A 16,016-nucleotide genomic window follows, 5' to 3' on the forward strand; every position below is an offset into this window, starting at 1 on the left:
CTGTCTTGTGTATTCCTAATACTACAGGAGGCTCTTGTCCCCAGTGGACCAATTGCTGGTTCTCTGCCTCAGGGCTTTGGAAAGCCCCTGAAGAGTTGAGATGTGCTGGGGCCTGTTTGCCCTCGAAGAGGCCCTGAGGCTGGGCTTGGGTGCCATGGTTTTTAGGGGTTCCCAGCCTCTGGTATACCTACTAGGAAGACTACCAGCTGAACAACCTGGCTGGGCACAAAGTGCAGCCCTGGTGTGGGCTGACATAGCAGTTAGAGAGAAAATCTTGAACTGTGTTGGGATGACCAGTCCACTGGCATTGTCAGAACACAGGGGCCATGCTATCCTTGAGGCCCGAGCTGCTTCTTGTCTCTGGTCTTCTCCGGCCATCCAGACCATCTACGTTCACACATTAAAACTGGTTTTCTAGTGAGTTTGACAAATACTGAGTCAGGTGGTGCACGCCTTTAATCACAGCACCCAGGAGCAGAGGCAGGTGGATCGCTATGAGTTTGAGACCACCTGGTCTACAAAGCAAGTCCAGGACGCCCAAGGCTACACACAGAAACCCTGTCTCTAAAAACCAATAATAATAATCATAATAAACAAACAACAACAGAAACCAGAATCAGGAGAGATGGCTGACATGGCGTATATAAAATCGTATAGGTCTTACTCCCTCTCTCTTCCCCCCTTATTCTCTCTTTCTCTCTCTTTCTAGGTTACCCTCTCCCTCTTTCTTTCTTCTCATGCTCACTTAATAAACCTCATATAATATAAAAATAAATAATGAAACTAAGATAAAATCACATAGATGTGTGCACATATACACATAGCAAAATGAATGGAGGGATTTTGTTGTTTTATAGATTTTTGTTCTATTTGTATGGGTGTTTTGCCTGTGTGTGTCTGTACTACATGCATACAATGCCCATAGAAAACACAAAAGGGCATTGGACCCCCTCTCCCCTCCCTACCCCCCTCAACCCCCTACCCCCAAAACTAGAATTATAGACAGTTGTGAGCCACCATGTTGGTGCTGGGATTTGAACTGGGACCCTCTCTTTTTGTTGGTTGGTTGGTTTGGTTTGGTTTGGTTTCATTTTTCAAGGTTTCTCTGTGTGGCCTTGGCTGTCCTGAACTCTGTAGACCAAGCTGGCCTCAAACTCAACAGAGATCCACCTGCCTCTGCCTCCCTAAATGCTGGGATTACAGACATGCACCACCACCACCTGGCAAGCCTGGGTCCTCTTAACTGTCCTCTTAACTGCTGAGCCATCTCTCCGGCCCCTAAGTAAATGAACTATAAAAAAATACAAACAAAAGAATCTGGTGGCCAAGTATGTCAGCCCGTGTCTATCATTTCAGCAGGCTAAGATGGGAAGATTTTGAGTTTGAGGCTACCCTAGTTATGCAGCAAGGCTTTGTCTCCACAAGGTGGGGTTAAAGGAACACTGGAGTAGAAGTAGCTCTCAAGTGGCTTTGTCTGAAACCCATTGCTATCGCTGCAAAGAAAAAAGACTATGGTGTCGCCGGGCAGTGGTGGTGCACACCTTTAATCCCAGCACTGGGGAGGCAGAGGCAGGTGGATCTCTGTGAGTTCGGGGCCAGCCTGGTCTACAAAGTGAGTTCAGGACAGCCAAGGCTACACAGAAAAACCCTGTCTCGGGGTCGGGGGGGAGCTGGCCCTGGTATCTTCCAGCGCACAAGCAGCTCCCTTTAGCCACTCTAGCCCCACAGCCACCCTGTGCCAGTGCCTACAGCAGTACACCAGGGCTAGCACAGCCTCTGGCCTGTGCACCTGGACTTGCCACATGCACTGATCTGCCAGCAGTGCATTGGGTTGTTCTTATTCCAGACCCTGGCCGGCTCCTGTGGTAAGTTTGCCCCCTTTGAAATCAAAGAACACATGGTGCTGGCTCCACGATGCCGGGCTGCCTTGGATCAGGACCTGTGCGAGCGGCTGGACCAGCTCCTGCAACAGCAGAGTGGGACCAGCTCCTTCCTTAGTGACCTAAAGGGCCGCCTGCCCCTGAAGTCTGGACCCACCCAGGTCTACAGCCATAGCACAGACATCATGAACAGGTGAGCGTTGGCATGCCAGGCCATAGAAGAACCTGGTAGGGCCCCATGCTGCCCCATGCTGTTGAGTCCTAGAATTACTGTCTCCCTGAGTGTCTTTCTTAGTTATGAGAGCATGTTAACAGGGCCCTGGGGCACACCTCCTGAACCCTGGGTGCAAGAGGAAGCAGGCAGGTCACATGGTGTTCAGCCATGAGCACAGTACTGAGCATGGTCTGACCGCCCAGGGACGTGGTCATCGTGGAGAACAGCAAGGTAGACGGTATGCCCGAGAGGAAGCGGTTTGGCCGCATGAAGCTGCTGCAGTTCTCAGAGAACCACCGACCAGCGTACTGGGGCACATGGAACAAGAAGACGGCAGTCATCCGCCCCCGGGACCCCTGGGCCCAGGACAAGGTGAGCCCTCGAGTTGCGGTTCCTCGTCTGGGCGGGCTGCTCTGTGCTACTTTCCCCCATGCTGCTCATGTCGTGTTCTCTCTCCAGAACCTTCTCGACTATGAGGTAGACAGTGATGACGAGTGGGAAGAGGAAGAACCTGGGGAATCTTTGTCCCACAGTGAGGGGGTGAGTTACCACAGTGGGGCGAAGAGCATCAGCTACACCAGCTGCAGGAGCCACTGTGCAGCTGGCGTGAGTGGGGTGGGCCGGTTGATCTGAAGTTCTGGTCCTGCCTGGACTAGTGAGTGCTTGCCACCCCAGCTCCCTAGACACATGGGAAGACTACACTGGGCCCTACTAGTCCCTTCTGTTTGTCTACATGTGCTGGTTTGGCCATGTTTCCCAGTTCCCTGTGACCTAATGGTGTCCTGCTGACAGGAGCACAGGTGTGCTCAGATGTACTGTTGTACTAAGGGTAAACTAGGGAGCTTACATGGCCAGTGCTGGATGCTAAGCAGGCTCTACCGGCCCCTCAGTGCCTGCATAGCTGTGTTTATGTGGGACCAGACTGGCCTTCAACTCCGACACGTGAGCTCTTGTCTTTTTCTTTGAGGATGAGGATGATGATGTGGGGGAAGATGAGGATGAGGATGATGGCTTCTTTGTACCCCATGGGTACCTGTCTGAGGACGAAGGTGTGACTGAGGTGAGGAATCCTGCCTGGGCTGGTTGCAGGGTATTGAAGATATCAGCTACTTTGGCTTAGTCTCCTGGTGAGCAGACATGGGTGGAGCTTTCTCTGCTGCAGAGCAACTGACATGAGATCTGACCTGCAGGTCCTACCTTCACCTAGAGTTCTAACAAACCCCCAAGGAAGGTACATATCCCCCCCCAAAACACACACACAGGGGGTGGGGGGGGGCGTGCACTCCAGAAGGTCCCCGTGTCCTGAAAGCTCTTCCATAAGGGGTCATGGGAAGTTTGAGTGGTATCCTTGGGTCCTGAGCTCCTGGTTGTAATTTTAGGGACCCTGAACAGAATGGCTGGGGTCAAGCTGGCTGTACCTTCTTGTCTCTGGCCATGATGTTCTTGGGCAGCCCAGAGCTCGGCTTGGGGATTTGGTCACTTGCTAACCGGGTTGTAGAGCTGTGAGGCTGGTCAGGCAATACCACTGAAATAACCTGCCTCATCACACAATTCAGGGTGTAAACTGACCTCTCCAGAGTTGTCCTTCACTGTCACATCCTCCTGGGGTCTGGTGGTAGGGTGCCTGGGAGCATGGGCATTAAACAAGGGTCTGCTCCTTGTCCTGCCAGGAGTGTGTGGACCCTGAGAACCACAAAGTACGCCAGAAGCTGAAGGCCAAGGAGTGGGATGAGCTCCTAGCCAAGGGCAAGCGCTTCCGTGTGCTGCAGCCTGTGCAGGTGGGATGTGTGTGGGCAGCCGAGACAGCCAACTGCACTGGCTCCGACTTGAAGCTGCTGCAGCAGTTCACCGCGTGCCTGCTGGATGCAGCACCCCCTGATGAGCCAGAGCTCAAGGCCGCCAGGCGGGAGAAGAGGGACCAGCATAGTAAGTGGGGTGCGGGAGTGTCAGAGCACAGCCCTTGACAGGTCAGTCTGCAGAGCTTTTGGGTGGACACCCATCCACTGATAACTCATCTGCATGTACAACTAGCAGGGCCTTCTGCTCACCTGTGTGGCAGCTTGCCTTTTTAACCTTTGGCGCTGGATACAAACCTAGGATTTGTACATACTTGCTAAGCGCTCACCTCTGAGCCACACCCCAGCCTTGTTATGCTTGGCTTTTTTTGAGTCAGTGTCTTACACTGTAACTCAGACAGGTCTTGAAGTTACCAGGTGGCTTACAGTGTTCTTGAACTTGCGGTTGTCCTCTTGCCTCTACCTCCTGAGTGCTTGGATTGCAGGTGTGAGTCCCCAGGCCGGGCTTCCTTGGGATTTTAATAGGACTCACAGCATCATGTTGAGTCAGAATTAAGACCTGGACCCGAGTATACTGCCACTCCCTCGGTCCTAAACCCAAGGACGCGGTGGCTCACCGAGAGCAGTGGCCACTCAGGAGGAACATGAAGGCACACACAGCTGACCACATGACATTGCTCAGTGCCCCTGGGGAGCAGGCGTGTGGCTTGGACAGTCTTAAGCCCATACTGAGTGGCTTTCTTTGAAGTGTGCCCTGCCAGCCCTCCTTGGCAACAGTGAAGATTGGTAGGACCCTCTCAGGGTTTCACCTCTAGCCTGTCTCATCCCACAGTCCTGGCCCAGCTGCTTCCACTGCTACATGGCAATGTGAATGGGAGCAAGGTGATCATCCGAGAATTCCAGGAGCGATGCCGCCGCGGCCTGCTGAGCCTCCCAAGTCCTACGTTGCACCCGCAGACACCCAGTGCAGAGGATGCTGTGGCTGTGCCGTCCAAGGCCAGGCTGAAGCGCCTTATCTCGGAGAACTCTGCCTATGAGAAGCGGCCCGACTTCCGTATGTGCTGGTATGTGCACCCACAGGTGCTCAGAAGCTTTGGCCAGGAGTGCCTACCCGTACCCTGCCAGTGGACCTACGTCACCGCCATGCCCTCGACACCCAGGGAAGACAGTGGCAACATTTCCATGGAGGGGCCTGGCCAGAGCACACCCATACCACTCAAGCGGAAGCCAGCAGCCACCATGTGCATCACACAGTTCATGAAGAAGCGGCGCCATGATGGACAGGTGAGCTGCAGAGGGCATGGGCTTTCCTCACCTGCATCTAGATCAGGCTGTGCACCTGCCACAGCTTGGGACAAGTCAGAGGACAGCTTTGTGGCACTGGTTCCCTCCCACCTTCCCATGGGTTTCTGAAGGTGGGAACTCGGTGGTCAGGCTTGTGCACCATTGCCTTTATCCATTGGGCCATCTTGATGCCCCTCTACAGGAGTTTTAGAGTCACAGTAGCCCTGAGCACATGGTTCCATCTGGCTCCATGTGGCCACTGCCACATCTCATATCTGATGCTGATGTCACCCAGAGGCCACAGTTGGCTGAGGGGCTGGTACCTAGTGACCCAGCTGTTGTGATTACCATCATGGTCACCTGGAGTTGCTTCCCTCCCCAAGAGCTGATACCCACCTGATCTCCTGTGCCAATAGCCATGTCTCCAAATGTCATAGTCAGAGTCACATAACCCCTCTGCCATACCTTGCTATATAACTCCTTCCTAATTCCTAGTGGCACTTTGTACTGGGCTGCATTGGCACAAGCGAGTGACACAGCCTTAGAGCCCTGTGCAGCCGTGCCCACTGAGGCAGGGACAGCATTTTCCATTGAGATGTCCTTTCTTAGCCGAGCATGGTGGCGCACGCCTTTAATCCCAGCACTCCGAAGTCAGAGGCACGTGGATCACTGTGAGTCCAAGGCCAGCCTGGTCTACAAAGCAGCTCCAGGACAGCCAAGGCTAACACAGAGAGATCCTGTCTCGAAAAACAAAAAAAGCAGAGGGAGAGAGGTCCTTTCTTTTATTTTTTTTAAAGTCTTTTTTTTTTTTTTAAGTCTTTTTTAAAAATTTACTATTATACAGTATTCTGCCCACATGTGTGCCTGCACCAGATCTCATGATGGTTGTGAGCTACCATGTGGTTGCTGGGAATTGAACTCAGGACCTTGGAAGAACAGACATCTTAACCTCTGAGCCATGTCTCCAGCCCCCTTGAGATGTCCTTTCTGCCACTGGAAACCCAGCTTGCTTACGTGTGCTGGTGTGGGACGCTGGCTCCAAGTGTTGCCTGGTGCTGACTACAACTGTGTACTTTATTCATAACCCAAGGCCACAGTGAAAAGCACTGAGAACACTGGGACCTGGACTTGTTCCTGCAACCCTGTGGCTCCTATTGACACTGTCATTAATGGCACAGCAACCCTCAACCTGGGATATGGCTTGTTGTCATGAGGATGTGCCTGGAGCCTTGAACTCTAGCCGGTCCAGCCACCCGGTTGCTCTTCCTGGTCTCCTCCTAGTGATCTTTGCTGTACCCCAATCAACACCACAGAGCACAGCTGTGGGCGTTTGCATTTTGTGGCCCAGCATGGTATTCACGTGGCCCCCTGGAGCTAGGTGCCTGGGTGTGTCCTCAGTAGTATTCTGTCAGACCCACTAGTTCTGTTTATGAGGAGCGTTGTTCTTGGTTGGCCTTCCCAGATGTCTGGCCCACTTGGGGAGAACCAGCTGTGTTCTCAAGCATTCTGGACTAGCACAGAGTAGTTCAGTCTTTAGCTGGAATTTGTGATCACCCAGGCTACACTGTATAAAGGGTGCCTGTCTTTGAGCCTTGGTTTTCCTGTTTTAAGGATTTATCGTGTTTTTATGGTTTGTGTGCACATGTGAGCACAGTGCTCATGGAGTCTATGAGAAGGCACCAGGTCCTCTGTAGCTGCCATGCAGGTGCTGGGAACCAATTCAGGTCCTCTGTTAGAGCAGCCCAGACTGGCCTCAACTCTTGAACCTCCCGCCTCGGCCTTCCTGCCACCATGAATGGATCTAGTCGGATCTCTATACAAGAGGCATTCAAACTGCAGGAGCAGCTGCCTTCCCCCTTCAAAGGCCACTGAGCTGTTTCCTCACCATGTAGGTCACCCTAGCTGCATCTGTCTCTTCCTCAGAAGCCCATGAACTCCAGCAGCAGTTCCAGCTGCAGGAGTCACTGAGTCTTAACCACTGGGAGAAAGAAATGACAAAGTGTGCATTCAGACAATTCTCGAAACGAAAGTTCAGAAGCTGCTCAGGTTACTGTGGGGTGTAGCTGTTGGCGTTTTTGAGATGGGAGCATGACTCATCTTAGCACAGGGTTTAAAACCATAGGCCCCAGTGTTACCGGAAATTGTCTAAGACAGTGTGTCCATGGACAACATGCTGACAGGCTGTATCTTGTGCAGGTTGGCTCTGGAGACATGGATGGCTTCCAGGCAGACACAGAAGAGGATGAGGAGGACGACACAGACTGTATGATCATAGATGTGCCAGATGTTGGCAGTGATGTCTCAGAAGCTCCCATACCCACACCCACGCTTTGCAAATGACAGCGGTCAAGTTGAAAGACCTAGGGGCTCTGGAAGAAAGCAACTGGGGCGGCAGGGAGTAGAGTGCAGGTACCTGACTCACAAAGCTAGTAGCAGGCATGGCCTGGGCAGTGAATGCTGCACCTCCTCTCAGCTTTGTAGAGCTGCTGAGGGAGATAGGAACAGGCACCAGCAATAGCATGCAGCACCTGGTTAGTGACCACCAACCAGACTGGAGCCTCCTGCTGACTCCTGTATAAGAGCACTTTGTCCCACACTCTGGGGTCTGAAGTCTGTAGGAGGCCTGGACAGTTACTTCCAAATTGTAAAGATCCCAGGGCTGCGTGCTAATCTACCCTTATTAGTTAAGCATTATTGACAGCTGGTGTCTGCTTGGGCCCTGGTCATAAGTGCTTGCTCTGGGTCAAACACCTGCTATAAATTGTGCCGGGAATGCTGTGGCATGCAGGCCCTGGGCAAATGTGGACATGTATAAATACACTCTACCTGAGCCCTGTCTGTCTTGTCGTGGCATATTATACTGGGTGCAGCCAGCTTACTGAAAGATGGTGTCCCAGGGAGGGCATGTAGGAAAGGAGCCCCAGGGCCAACTCGCCCCGCTCATCTCCTGCTCCACCCCACCCTCACGCACTGTGGTAGGACCTGGTTGGCTACAGAGCAGGACAGTCTTTGCAGGAACAGCATTCCCACTGTTAGCCTTCTCAAGCACACTGGCCATGGTTTTCATGAAACACCAGGAGATTGGGTTTAAATAGCCTCTTTATTTAGGTTCATAACTTAGGAATTACAGCTCCATCCTGCCAGGCACCTGCCCCTCCTGTCTCCAGCCCAGGTATGGGGCCTGTGCCCATGCTACAGACCACTCTTGCCACAGAGGTGCCCATCCCACTTGTCCTGCACTCCAAGATGGCACCAGACGGCTGAGATTCCTCAGGCTGGTGCAGGCCTGTCCCCTGCAGCTCACAGAATTCTTCTCCTGAGGTGGGACTTTGTTCCCATCTCTACTGCCACTGGTGTCCCTCTTCCTGCTGGGGGCTCAGAGGGGAAGGAATGAGTTTGGGAGCAGCATGAGACGGAGCCACACTGGGCCAAGCCTGCTTTTATTCAGGAGAGTGGCTGGATGGCTGCAAGTAGCTCAGGCCTCAAGACAGATGTGGCTGGCTCGGTCCCTGCGGCCCTCATGTCCTCCACCACTGAAGCATCCCAAGAGAAGGTCAGCAGTGCAGAGGGTACCTGCAGGGCAGGCAAATGTCACCTGGGCTGTGATACCCCCTATGATGGACAGATGACCTGTCCCCATGCTACCTTCACCATACAGATCCCTTCAGTCAACTCCAGAGCTGCCCTCCCCATCTCATGGGAAGAAAAACCAAGGGCTGAGACAGTACAGAGCCCACCAAAACTGACAACACCTTCACACACACCCAGCAGTGAGGAAGGTGGTCCAAAAATGCTTGAACCTGCCATTCAGTATCAGAGATCCTGCAAAGGGGGTGATCGCACAAGCAGCCCCAACTCACCAATCCACACTCGTTCAGGGCCAGAGTCTCGTCCTCCGCCAGCCTCTGCCCGCCTGAGGCCCGCAGCTCAAAGGGCAGCCAATCATTCTGCAGTGACTCACGCACAAACCCAAAGAGCGCAGATAGCCGCTCCCGGGCATAGAAGGTCCCTGTGGGGCACAGAGCATGAGCCAGGTGGTCCAGCCAGCCTGTTACCAACCCTGAGGCTGAGGTGGCCTCTCACCCTGCAGCAGGCAGCCATCAGGCAGGCGCACGCGTAGAAGGGCGTAAGTGTACTTGCGCATCTCCCGCTGCTCCTCCTTCTCCCTCATGGCCTTGGTCCTAAGTGAGCTCAGCCGCTCTACGGCTTCCGTTCTGTGTGGGCACAAGTGTGGTGAGGCCTCCCCAGCTACAGCTCCAGGAACTGACCCTACTTCATGTGGGCCTACCTGAGCCTCTGCTCACGTTTCACCTCCTCGGCTGTGAGGCTGAAGAAGTCGGCAGGGAGCTCAAAGTGTGAGGCCAGGGCTGAGGGACGGAAGACTCGGCACTGCCGGTCTAGCATGGCCCGCACTGGCTCGGCGTCCAGCAGCTGCTGCTTGCGCTGCTCCAGGCTTTCCGGGTGCGCTCGTGCAGCCTCCCCCAGCACATAGAACTCCTCTGAGCCTTCTGCAGAGGGGTGACAGCTGTCCCCGTGTCCCACACACCACCCCGCCCCCTCCCGCCTGCCCGACCGCCCTCTCACCCTGATCCGGCACAGGCAGTGTCACCTTCTCGAAGCCAATGGCTTCGAAGAACTCGTGGCTCCCCTCTAGGCAGTTGATACGCTCCTGGGGAAGAGGCACACGGGTCACCCAGGCTGCAGGGCCAAGACCATCCCCATCACCACCGCTGGAATTGATGCCAAGAAGCCTTAACTCTCAGCAAGCCAAAGATCCACAGGTGCTGAATGACCCTGGGGATGGTGTTGGCCACAAGGGTTTTATGGCTGGAATTAATACACGGCTGTAGGCACAGGCTGGAGTGCCTGCATTTGTAGGACAAAAGAGGCAGAGAGACTTCTCCAAGTATTCATATTAAAGGTCCCTAACCCTAGTGGCTGTAAATCATAGACCCAACATTACTGAAGCTCCAGTTCCTGTGTTCAAAAAATTCAAAGAACAGGGCTGGTAAATGGCCAGGCAAGTTAAGGTGCTTACCGCCAAGTGTGATGCCTGTGTTCCAGGATCCCCACGGTAGATGGAAAGAGCCAAGATGCACAGGGACTCTTTGTTCCACACATGTGCTATGGCTCACATACTCACACATAAACACATGTATGAAAATGGATGTATGCCTGCATCCTAGCCTTTTGAAAGGTGACCCCAGGACTGGGTCAGATTGGACTACATAGTGAGACCCGGTCTCAACAACAACCAAAGTAAAGCAATCAAAGGCAGACAAACGTCCAGGCAGTGCTGCATGAGGCCGTCCATGCCTGCTGACGCACCTGGAAGACCTTGTTCTGCAGTTTGATTTTCTGGTACTTTTCCTCCTCTGGGTGCAAGTGGATGTTGTCCAGGTACCTGTGGGGAAGCAGAGCTACCCAGATGACCACCTGACCTCACTGGTCTTCCACCTCTGAGCCTTAGACAGCTAGGGAGGACCTAGTGCCTGCAGCACAAGGAACCCACAACACAGCCTCCACTCCTCAGACCCCTTGGGTAAACTGAGGCTCACTCACTTGGCAATGGTGTCCACACCCAGCTTCACGCGGTCCCGGTCTCTGTTGAATGTATGTATCTTCATAATAGAGGCTGCCACAGGGTCTGTGGAAAAGTGCTGGGGGAAGGGAGGGCACGCTGAGGACCCCACAAGACTGCTGGGGAATGGGCAGAGGCAGCTGCTGTAGCCATTGACTCTGAGACCAGTGGTGTAAACTGAGGCAAAGCTAGCCATAAGTACTAGATAGGGGAGGACAAGGAGCTTGCCTTCATGGAGGTTACTTACGATTTCTCCACAGTGGCTGCCACTAGGTGGAGGCTACAGCGCCAGCCCCAGCTACCTTGGTAGAGATAGCCCAGAGCCTCGAGACTCCACTGCACCACCACCACCACCACCACCACCCTACCCTCCCTCCGGGGCAAAAGCCATGGTGCCCTTGCCTCAAGCCTCAGCCTGGGGCAGCAATAGTAGCCCACCTTCAAGCTGGGGTGGCCTGCTGCTACCCAATGCCTCTCCTACCAAGCCAAGCTGCAGGGATGTCCACTGCACCCCCACCCCCAGTCCTTTGGGCCACTGTACACAACCTCCAAGAGCTATGTCTAGCCCTTGAGCAGCAGATCACTAATATTTAAAGTGGCTCACTGTCAATTCTCCTTTCCACCTCAGGGCACTCAGCCCCTTCTTCCTCCCTGGGGTTGTGGAGATGGGAGACAAAATGGCGGCAGCGCCTCAGCAGGAGCTGTCCATGGTGACTACTCCTGCCTCAGCTGACGTTCAATCAATCTTTCCAACCACCTCCATGGGCGCTGTTAGTGGGGACTATTCCTGCTTCAGCCTACCGCCTTTACAATGGACTATTTGTAAATTTTGGACACAACTTTATTACACCTCAAGGCAGCAAAGTGACCAGAACTCTGCCTGAGCTCCAGTAGCCCAGCCCAGGTCCCCCTCCCCGACCCCCTACTCAGTTCTCTGCCATCTCCAGCCCCTCAGTAGGACTCACCACAGTTTATGCTTAAAAAAACAAACAAACAATCCCTGAGCTTCCCCCAGCTCAGGTCTGAAATCCCACCAATCCACACTCTGGAAATCCCTGTCCCAGGAAGCTCCGCCCTCTAAGAAACTACATAAAGGCTATGTCTGACCAGTTTCCTGCGGTCTTCTCATGGAAACATGGGCAGCTACTCCCAGATTTGTCCCTCTTATCTCTCTCAGATTTACTGCCTGCTGTGACTCATCAGGAAGAAGAGGAGAAATAAAAGAGCAGAGCTCAGGCTCCTCAGTTCCTCAGAGCAACCCTTCCCTGAGAGCTGCACCGGCTGGAGAAGGAGCAGGGCTCAGGCTCCTCAGGTGTTGGTGCAACCCTCCTTTGGGGGCTGCATCGTCTGTTGAGGAGGCCTCCTCTCAGAGCTGTGAGGTTCCTGGGCTCCCATGCCTCAGGATGCCCCTGGGATGCTGTCCCACCTCAGGGCTAAGGCACCTTCCCAGCTCTCGGAGTTGTGGACACCCTTGCACCCGAGTGCCAGAAGGCAGGCCCCCACCACCCATACAGCAACATTCATGCTTCTTCCGGGGTGGGGAAATGGCCGAGCAGGGAAAAAGAGGAGCTAAGAACACCCCTTCGGGACTTCTGGGGCCCTTGTGGCTGTACAACTGTGCCTTATGTGCTGGCTTTAGAACCACAGCACCTGGATGCCACTCATGCAACTCCTAGGTACTGGGTGAAGTGGGGACCACAGTGACCACAATGGGTGTCAGGTAGCAGAGAGGGCCACAAGCCTGTCACTAACACTAGCAAGTCTGAGTGGCTGGTGTGATGCTGGAACCCATGAAGACACCATGGTAGGGTTGTAGGCTAAGGCAGCACTGGAGCTAATCATAGGCGATAGAAGACCCACAACGGGGAACACCAGATGCCTCCCAGGAGGATGAAGCCACAAGTCAAGGGGTGTGAGGCCTCCAGCAGCTGGGGAGGCTCCATGAGGGACCAGCCTTCTCAACCTGAATTTAGCTCAGCAAGTCTTGTGCTGAACTACTGACACTAGAGTTTAGGAAAGAGATGCACACCTAAAGCCACCAGGCACGGTCAAAGCCAGGTATAGGGATATCCTCTTATTCCCAGTTTTCCTTTTTTGTGTACCACAGGCTGGCTCAAAATTCACAATCTCCCTGCCTTAGCAGGAAAGCAGGAGTGTATCATCACATCTGACTTCTATTTTCTGAGTCCATCAGAGCGCTTGCCAGGTAGAGTGGTTTGAATAAAAGGCCACCATAGGCTGTTATATTGCAATGCTTAATCATCAGGGAGTGGCACTGTTTAGAAGGATTAGGAAGTGTGTCATCTGCAGTGGGCTTTGAGATTTTTTGATTTGTTTTTCAAGACAGGGTTTCTCTGTGTAGCCCTGGCTGTCCTGGACTCTTTTTGTAGACCACGCTGGCCTCGAACTCACAGAGATCCACCTGCCTCTGCCTCCGAGTGCTGGGAGGCTTTGAGATTTAAAAAGCCATGGCAGGCCTTGTCTGTCTGTGTCATGCCTGCCTGCACATGAGGTTGCGTAGCACATGGCTAATTCTCCTGCTCCAGCACTATGCCTGCCTGTCTGCTGCCATGGTAATGGGCTAAACCTCTGACACTGTAAGCAAGGCCCAGTTACTTTCTTTTGTAAGAGCTGCCTTGGCCATCATATCTCTTCACAGTAATAGAACAGTGACTAAGCTACCAGGCTTGATGGGCATCTGTGGTACCATGCGCCCAGTAGGTCAGGCCACTCACCGACAGGATGGCCTCCTTGATGTGAGCATCCCGCTGGTCCCTCCTCAAGGTGACACCTGTGAGCGGACAGATGAAGTATACACCAGGCACTGCCAAGTGGGGAGAGATTTCCTCCTTGGGCTCAGGTACCTGAAGACAGATAGGAAGCTCTTGCAGCTGGACATTCAGGCCCATGGCTGTCACCCCTCTTCTAAGGGTCTATCTCTTCCCCGCTACCGTAGGTACTGTTCATGCCAGGCTCTGCACAAGGTTCTCCGTCCACCCCACCCCTACCCCTGCTGCGGCCGCCTCCACACTGCCCCAGGGCATTGGGCAGTCCCTAGCAGATGCCTTACCGAGTTGGTCCCGGGAGTCCCTTGGCTGTTGCTGGAGGTGGCTTCAGCCTGCAGTTCTTTTCTCACTAGGAACAAGGAGGGTTTAATGGGGACAGAGTGAGGACCAGAAGCTCAGCCATACCCATCACCCTCCACTGAGGGGGCTGGCCTAAGAGCCAGCAGCCCTCCCTGTCAGTGCTCTAGTGGAGCACTAGAGTCCCTGTCCCTTGTCATCTCCAAGTCCCCATCTAAGAGCCACTGCTGTTACTTGTCACAGGGGACCGACCCCCTGTTGCCCTCTGTGGACCCAAACCACCCCAGGGGCCACCCAGAACAGAACTCACCCTGGTTCCGGATGGAGTCCTGAGATGTAGGGCCCCTGGCTCGGGGCTGCTTCTGTTCCAGCCGGGCCAGGGCAGCGGCAGCAGCCATCTGTGCCTCATCGGTGGGACCTTGGCGGGGTGGCCGGAGGGCCAGCTGCGATGACTTTTCTTTAGAGGTCTTCTCCCTGGACACACATAGGGACCTAACTAGCCTAACAGTGCGTCCATCTTGCAAAGAGATGCACAGATCACACCTCCAGACCTCCAGACACCAACTCATGCAGTATCAGGTCCTGGCATGAGGACCCTGTGAACCTCCATATACCTTGCATCATGGAAGCTACCCCACTATTTATAGCTGGACCCCTAGTTTGCCCACGTCCCTTCTAGTCCTGGCCTGAAGGCCATTCTTCCTCCCAATCAGCCTAGCCCCTAGTCATATGGCCCACATTCCCTACTTCCCCGTATAGGCCCATCTTTGCTTCCGGAAGAGTTCTTTCTGGTAGCCTGTAACTAGCCCCAATTTCCACCTCACCCCTTTTGGGCAGCTCCAGTGTCCCACATGCCATGCACCCATGCCTTACCTCCCTCCTCTCCAGCACATAGAGTTCTCCAGGGCCTCCAGTCCTCCTGTGAGTACCCTAGCTGCCAAGACCCCCAAGAGATCCCACCTCCTCCTCCCAGAGCCTGCTAGGAACCTAACACCCCACCACTCATCAACAGCCTGGGGTTTTCTGGTTTCCACACTCCTCCAAAACGCTCCCAAAACTACTCTCTCTCCAACCCCTCCCAGAGTACCTCAACTCCTTCCACACTCCACATCACTTACAAAGAAGTCTGTGTGTGTGTGTGTGTGTGTGTGTGTGTGTGTGTGTGTGTGCGCGCGCGCGCGCGCGCAAAGGAGTCTTAATCTCTCACAGACCCTCTCCTGTCCACAGCAGGCCCCGCCTTTAGGCGGTCCTTCCTTTAGCTCCGCCCCCGGAATCACCATGCCCCTTTTCGCCAGCCAGGACCAGGACTCTCCAGGCTGTGACCACCGTCCCTTGGCCACGACTGCCCACCGCACCCGCCTACCCCTCGAGGCCCCGCCCACCCGCCACGACACGCCCCCTCTCTTCGGCCCCGCCCACCCCTCCCACGACACGCCCTCCCTAGGCCCCGCCCCCTCGCCTACACTTTCCGACCCCACCCTCCCATCTGCCCCCGGATTTGCGTTGACCCAGAGGGGGTCTCTGGCACCCCGCCACCGGCGCTCTCCGGTCCCTGGCCTTCACCCTCCTCGCCGCCCTGCCGGCGTCACGCACCCTGCGGAGTCCTTAAGCTTCTGGCCGGGCCCCGCGCTCTTGAACTTGATGTCAGCCTTGATCTCCTGGAAGAACTTCTTCATGGCGGCGACGGCGGCCCAGCGGCGTGGGCCGCGGGGCGGAGGGCTCAGGGCCCGGGCTGTGAGAGCAGTGGGCCAACCACCGGAAAGAAAATAACGCGGCGCCGGAAGTCCCATCCCACTCACGTGACAATCGCCTTAAGCGCACCTAGCGGGAGGGGCACCATCTTCCTGTCTGAAGACGCCGTTGCCGGGGTGATGGATGGGCCCGCCTCCCTCAGGACCGCGGCGGGCCGCCAGGGGGCGAAAGAGAGCATCTAGCCACCGAGCAGCCTGGAAATGTTCCCAGTGCTGCTGGAACCAGGCTTGGATGGCAGGAGTTCAAGGCCGACCTGGGCTACAGAGAAAAATAAGTTGTGGATGTGCTGGGCAGGAGCCTGAAATCCCCTCTGGGAGGTACAAGACAGAGAAAAAGGAACCTACAGAGGGATTGGTGCTGATACAAAACTTGCCCAGCATGTGTAAAGCCTGAGTTTAATCTCCTGCAACACTTCCATCAGGTGTG

General features: G+C 54.6%; 2 protein-coding genes across 2 annotated transcripts in view; one reads left to right on the plus strand and one right to left on the minus strand.

Moving 5' to 3' along the window:
* Chaf1a (chromatin assembly factor 1 subunit A) overlaps positions 1-8,027 on the plus strand; it is a 29,854-nt gene extending 21,827 nt beyond the window's left edge. Inside the window, exons 8-14 of the mRNA XM_051139625.1 lie at positions 1,847-2,073; positions 2,298-2,466; positions 2,554-2,634; positions 3,062-3,154; positions 3,765-4,020; positions 4,723-5,174; positions 7,371-8,027. Coding sequence (XP_050995582.1) covers positions 1,847-2,073; positions 2,298-2,466; positions 2,554-2,634; positions 3,062-3,154; positions 3,765-4,020; positions 4,723-5,174; positions 7,371-7,514 — 1,422 coding nt within the window. The 3' untranslated portion in view covers positions 7,515-8,027. The remainder of the gene's footprint in view (positions 1-1,846; positions 2,074-2,297; positions 2,467-2,553; positions 2,635-3,061; positions 3,155-3,764; positions 4,021-4,722; positions 5,175-7,370) is intronic.
* Positions 8,028-8,481: 454 nt separating this feature from the next.
* On the minus strand, positions 8,482-15,635 carry Ubxn6 (UBX domain protein 6). Its single transcript, XM_051139684.1, has 11 exons — positions 15,432-15,635; positions 14,149-14,312; positions 13,826-13,890; positions 13,491-13,619; positions 10,737-10,834; positions 10,503-10,578; positions 9,759-9,843; positions 9,463-9,682; positions 9,258-9,388; positions 9,035-9,183; positions 8,482-8,747 (listed from the first exon to the last, which is right to left on the minus strand). The coding sequence occupies exons 1-11, from the start codon at positions 15,626-15,628 to the stop codon at positions 8,619-8,621; spliced, it is 1,443 nt and encodes a 480-aa protein (XP_050995641.1). The 5' UTR covers positions 15,629-15,635; the 3' UTR covers positions 8,482-8,618.
* Positions 15,636-16,016: the final 381 nt, after the last annotated feature.

The sequence above is a fragment of the Acomys russatus genome, chromosome 31 (assembly GCF_903995435.1).
Source record: "Acomys russatus chromosome 31, mAcoRus1.1, whole genome shotgun sequence".
NCBI lineage: Eukaryota > Metazoa > Chordata > Mammalia > Rodentia > Muridae > Acomys > Acomys russatus.

Bases quoted from the DNA above. Each gene is read 5' to 3' on its own strand.
- Ubxn6 (XM_051139684.1), bottom strand. From the start codon at position 15,628: ATGGGACTTCCGGCGCCGCGTTATTTTCTTTCCGGTGGTTGGCCCACT. The intron at 13,620-13,825 runs GTAAGGCATCTG...ATCTGTCTTCAG, and splicing joins GGACTCCCGGGACCAACTCG to GTACCTGAGCCCAAGGAGGA. The intron at 10,835-13,490 runs GTGAGTGGCCTG...CCCTTCCCCCAG, and splicing joins TCAAGGAGGCCATCCTGTCG to CACTTTTCCACAGACCCTGT.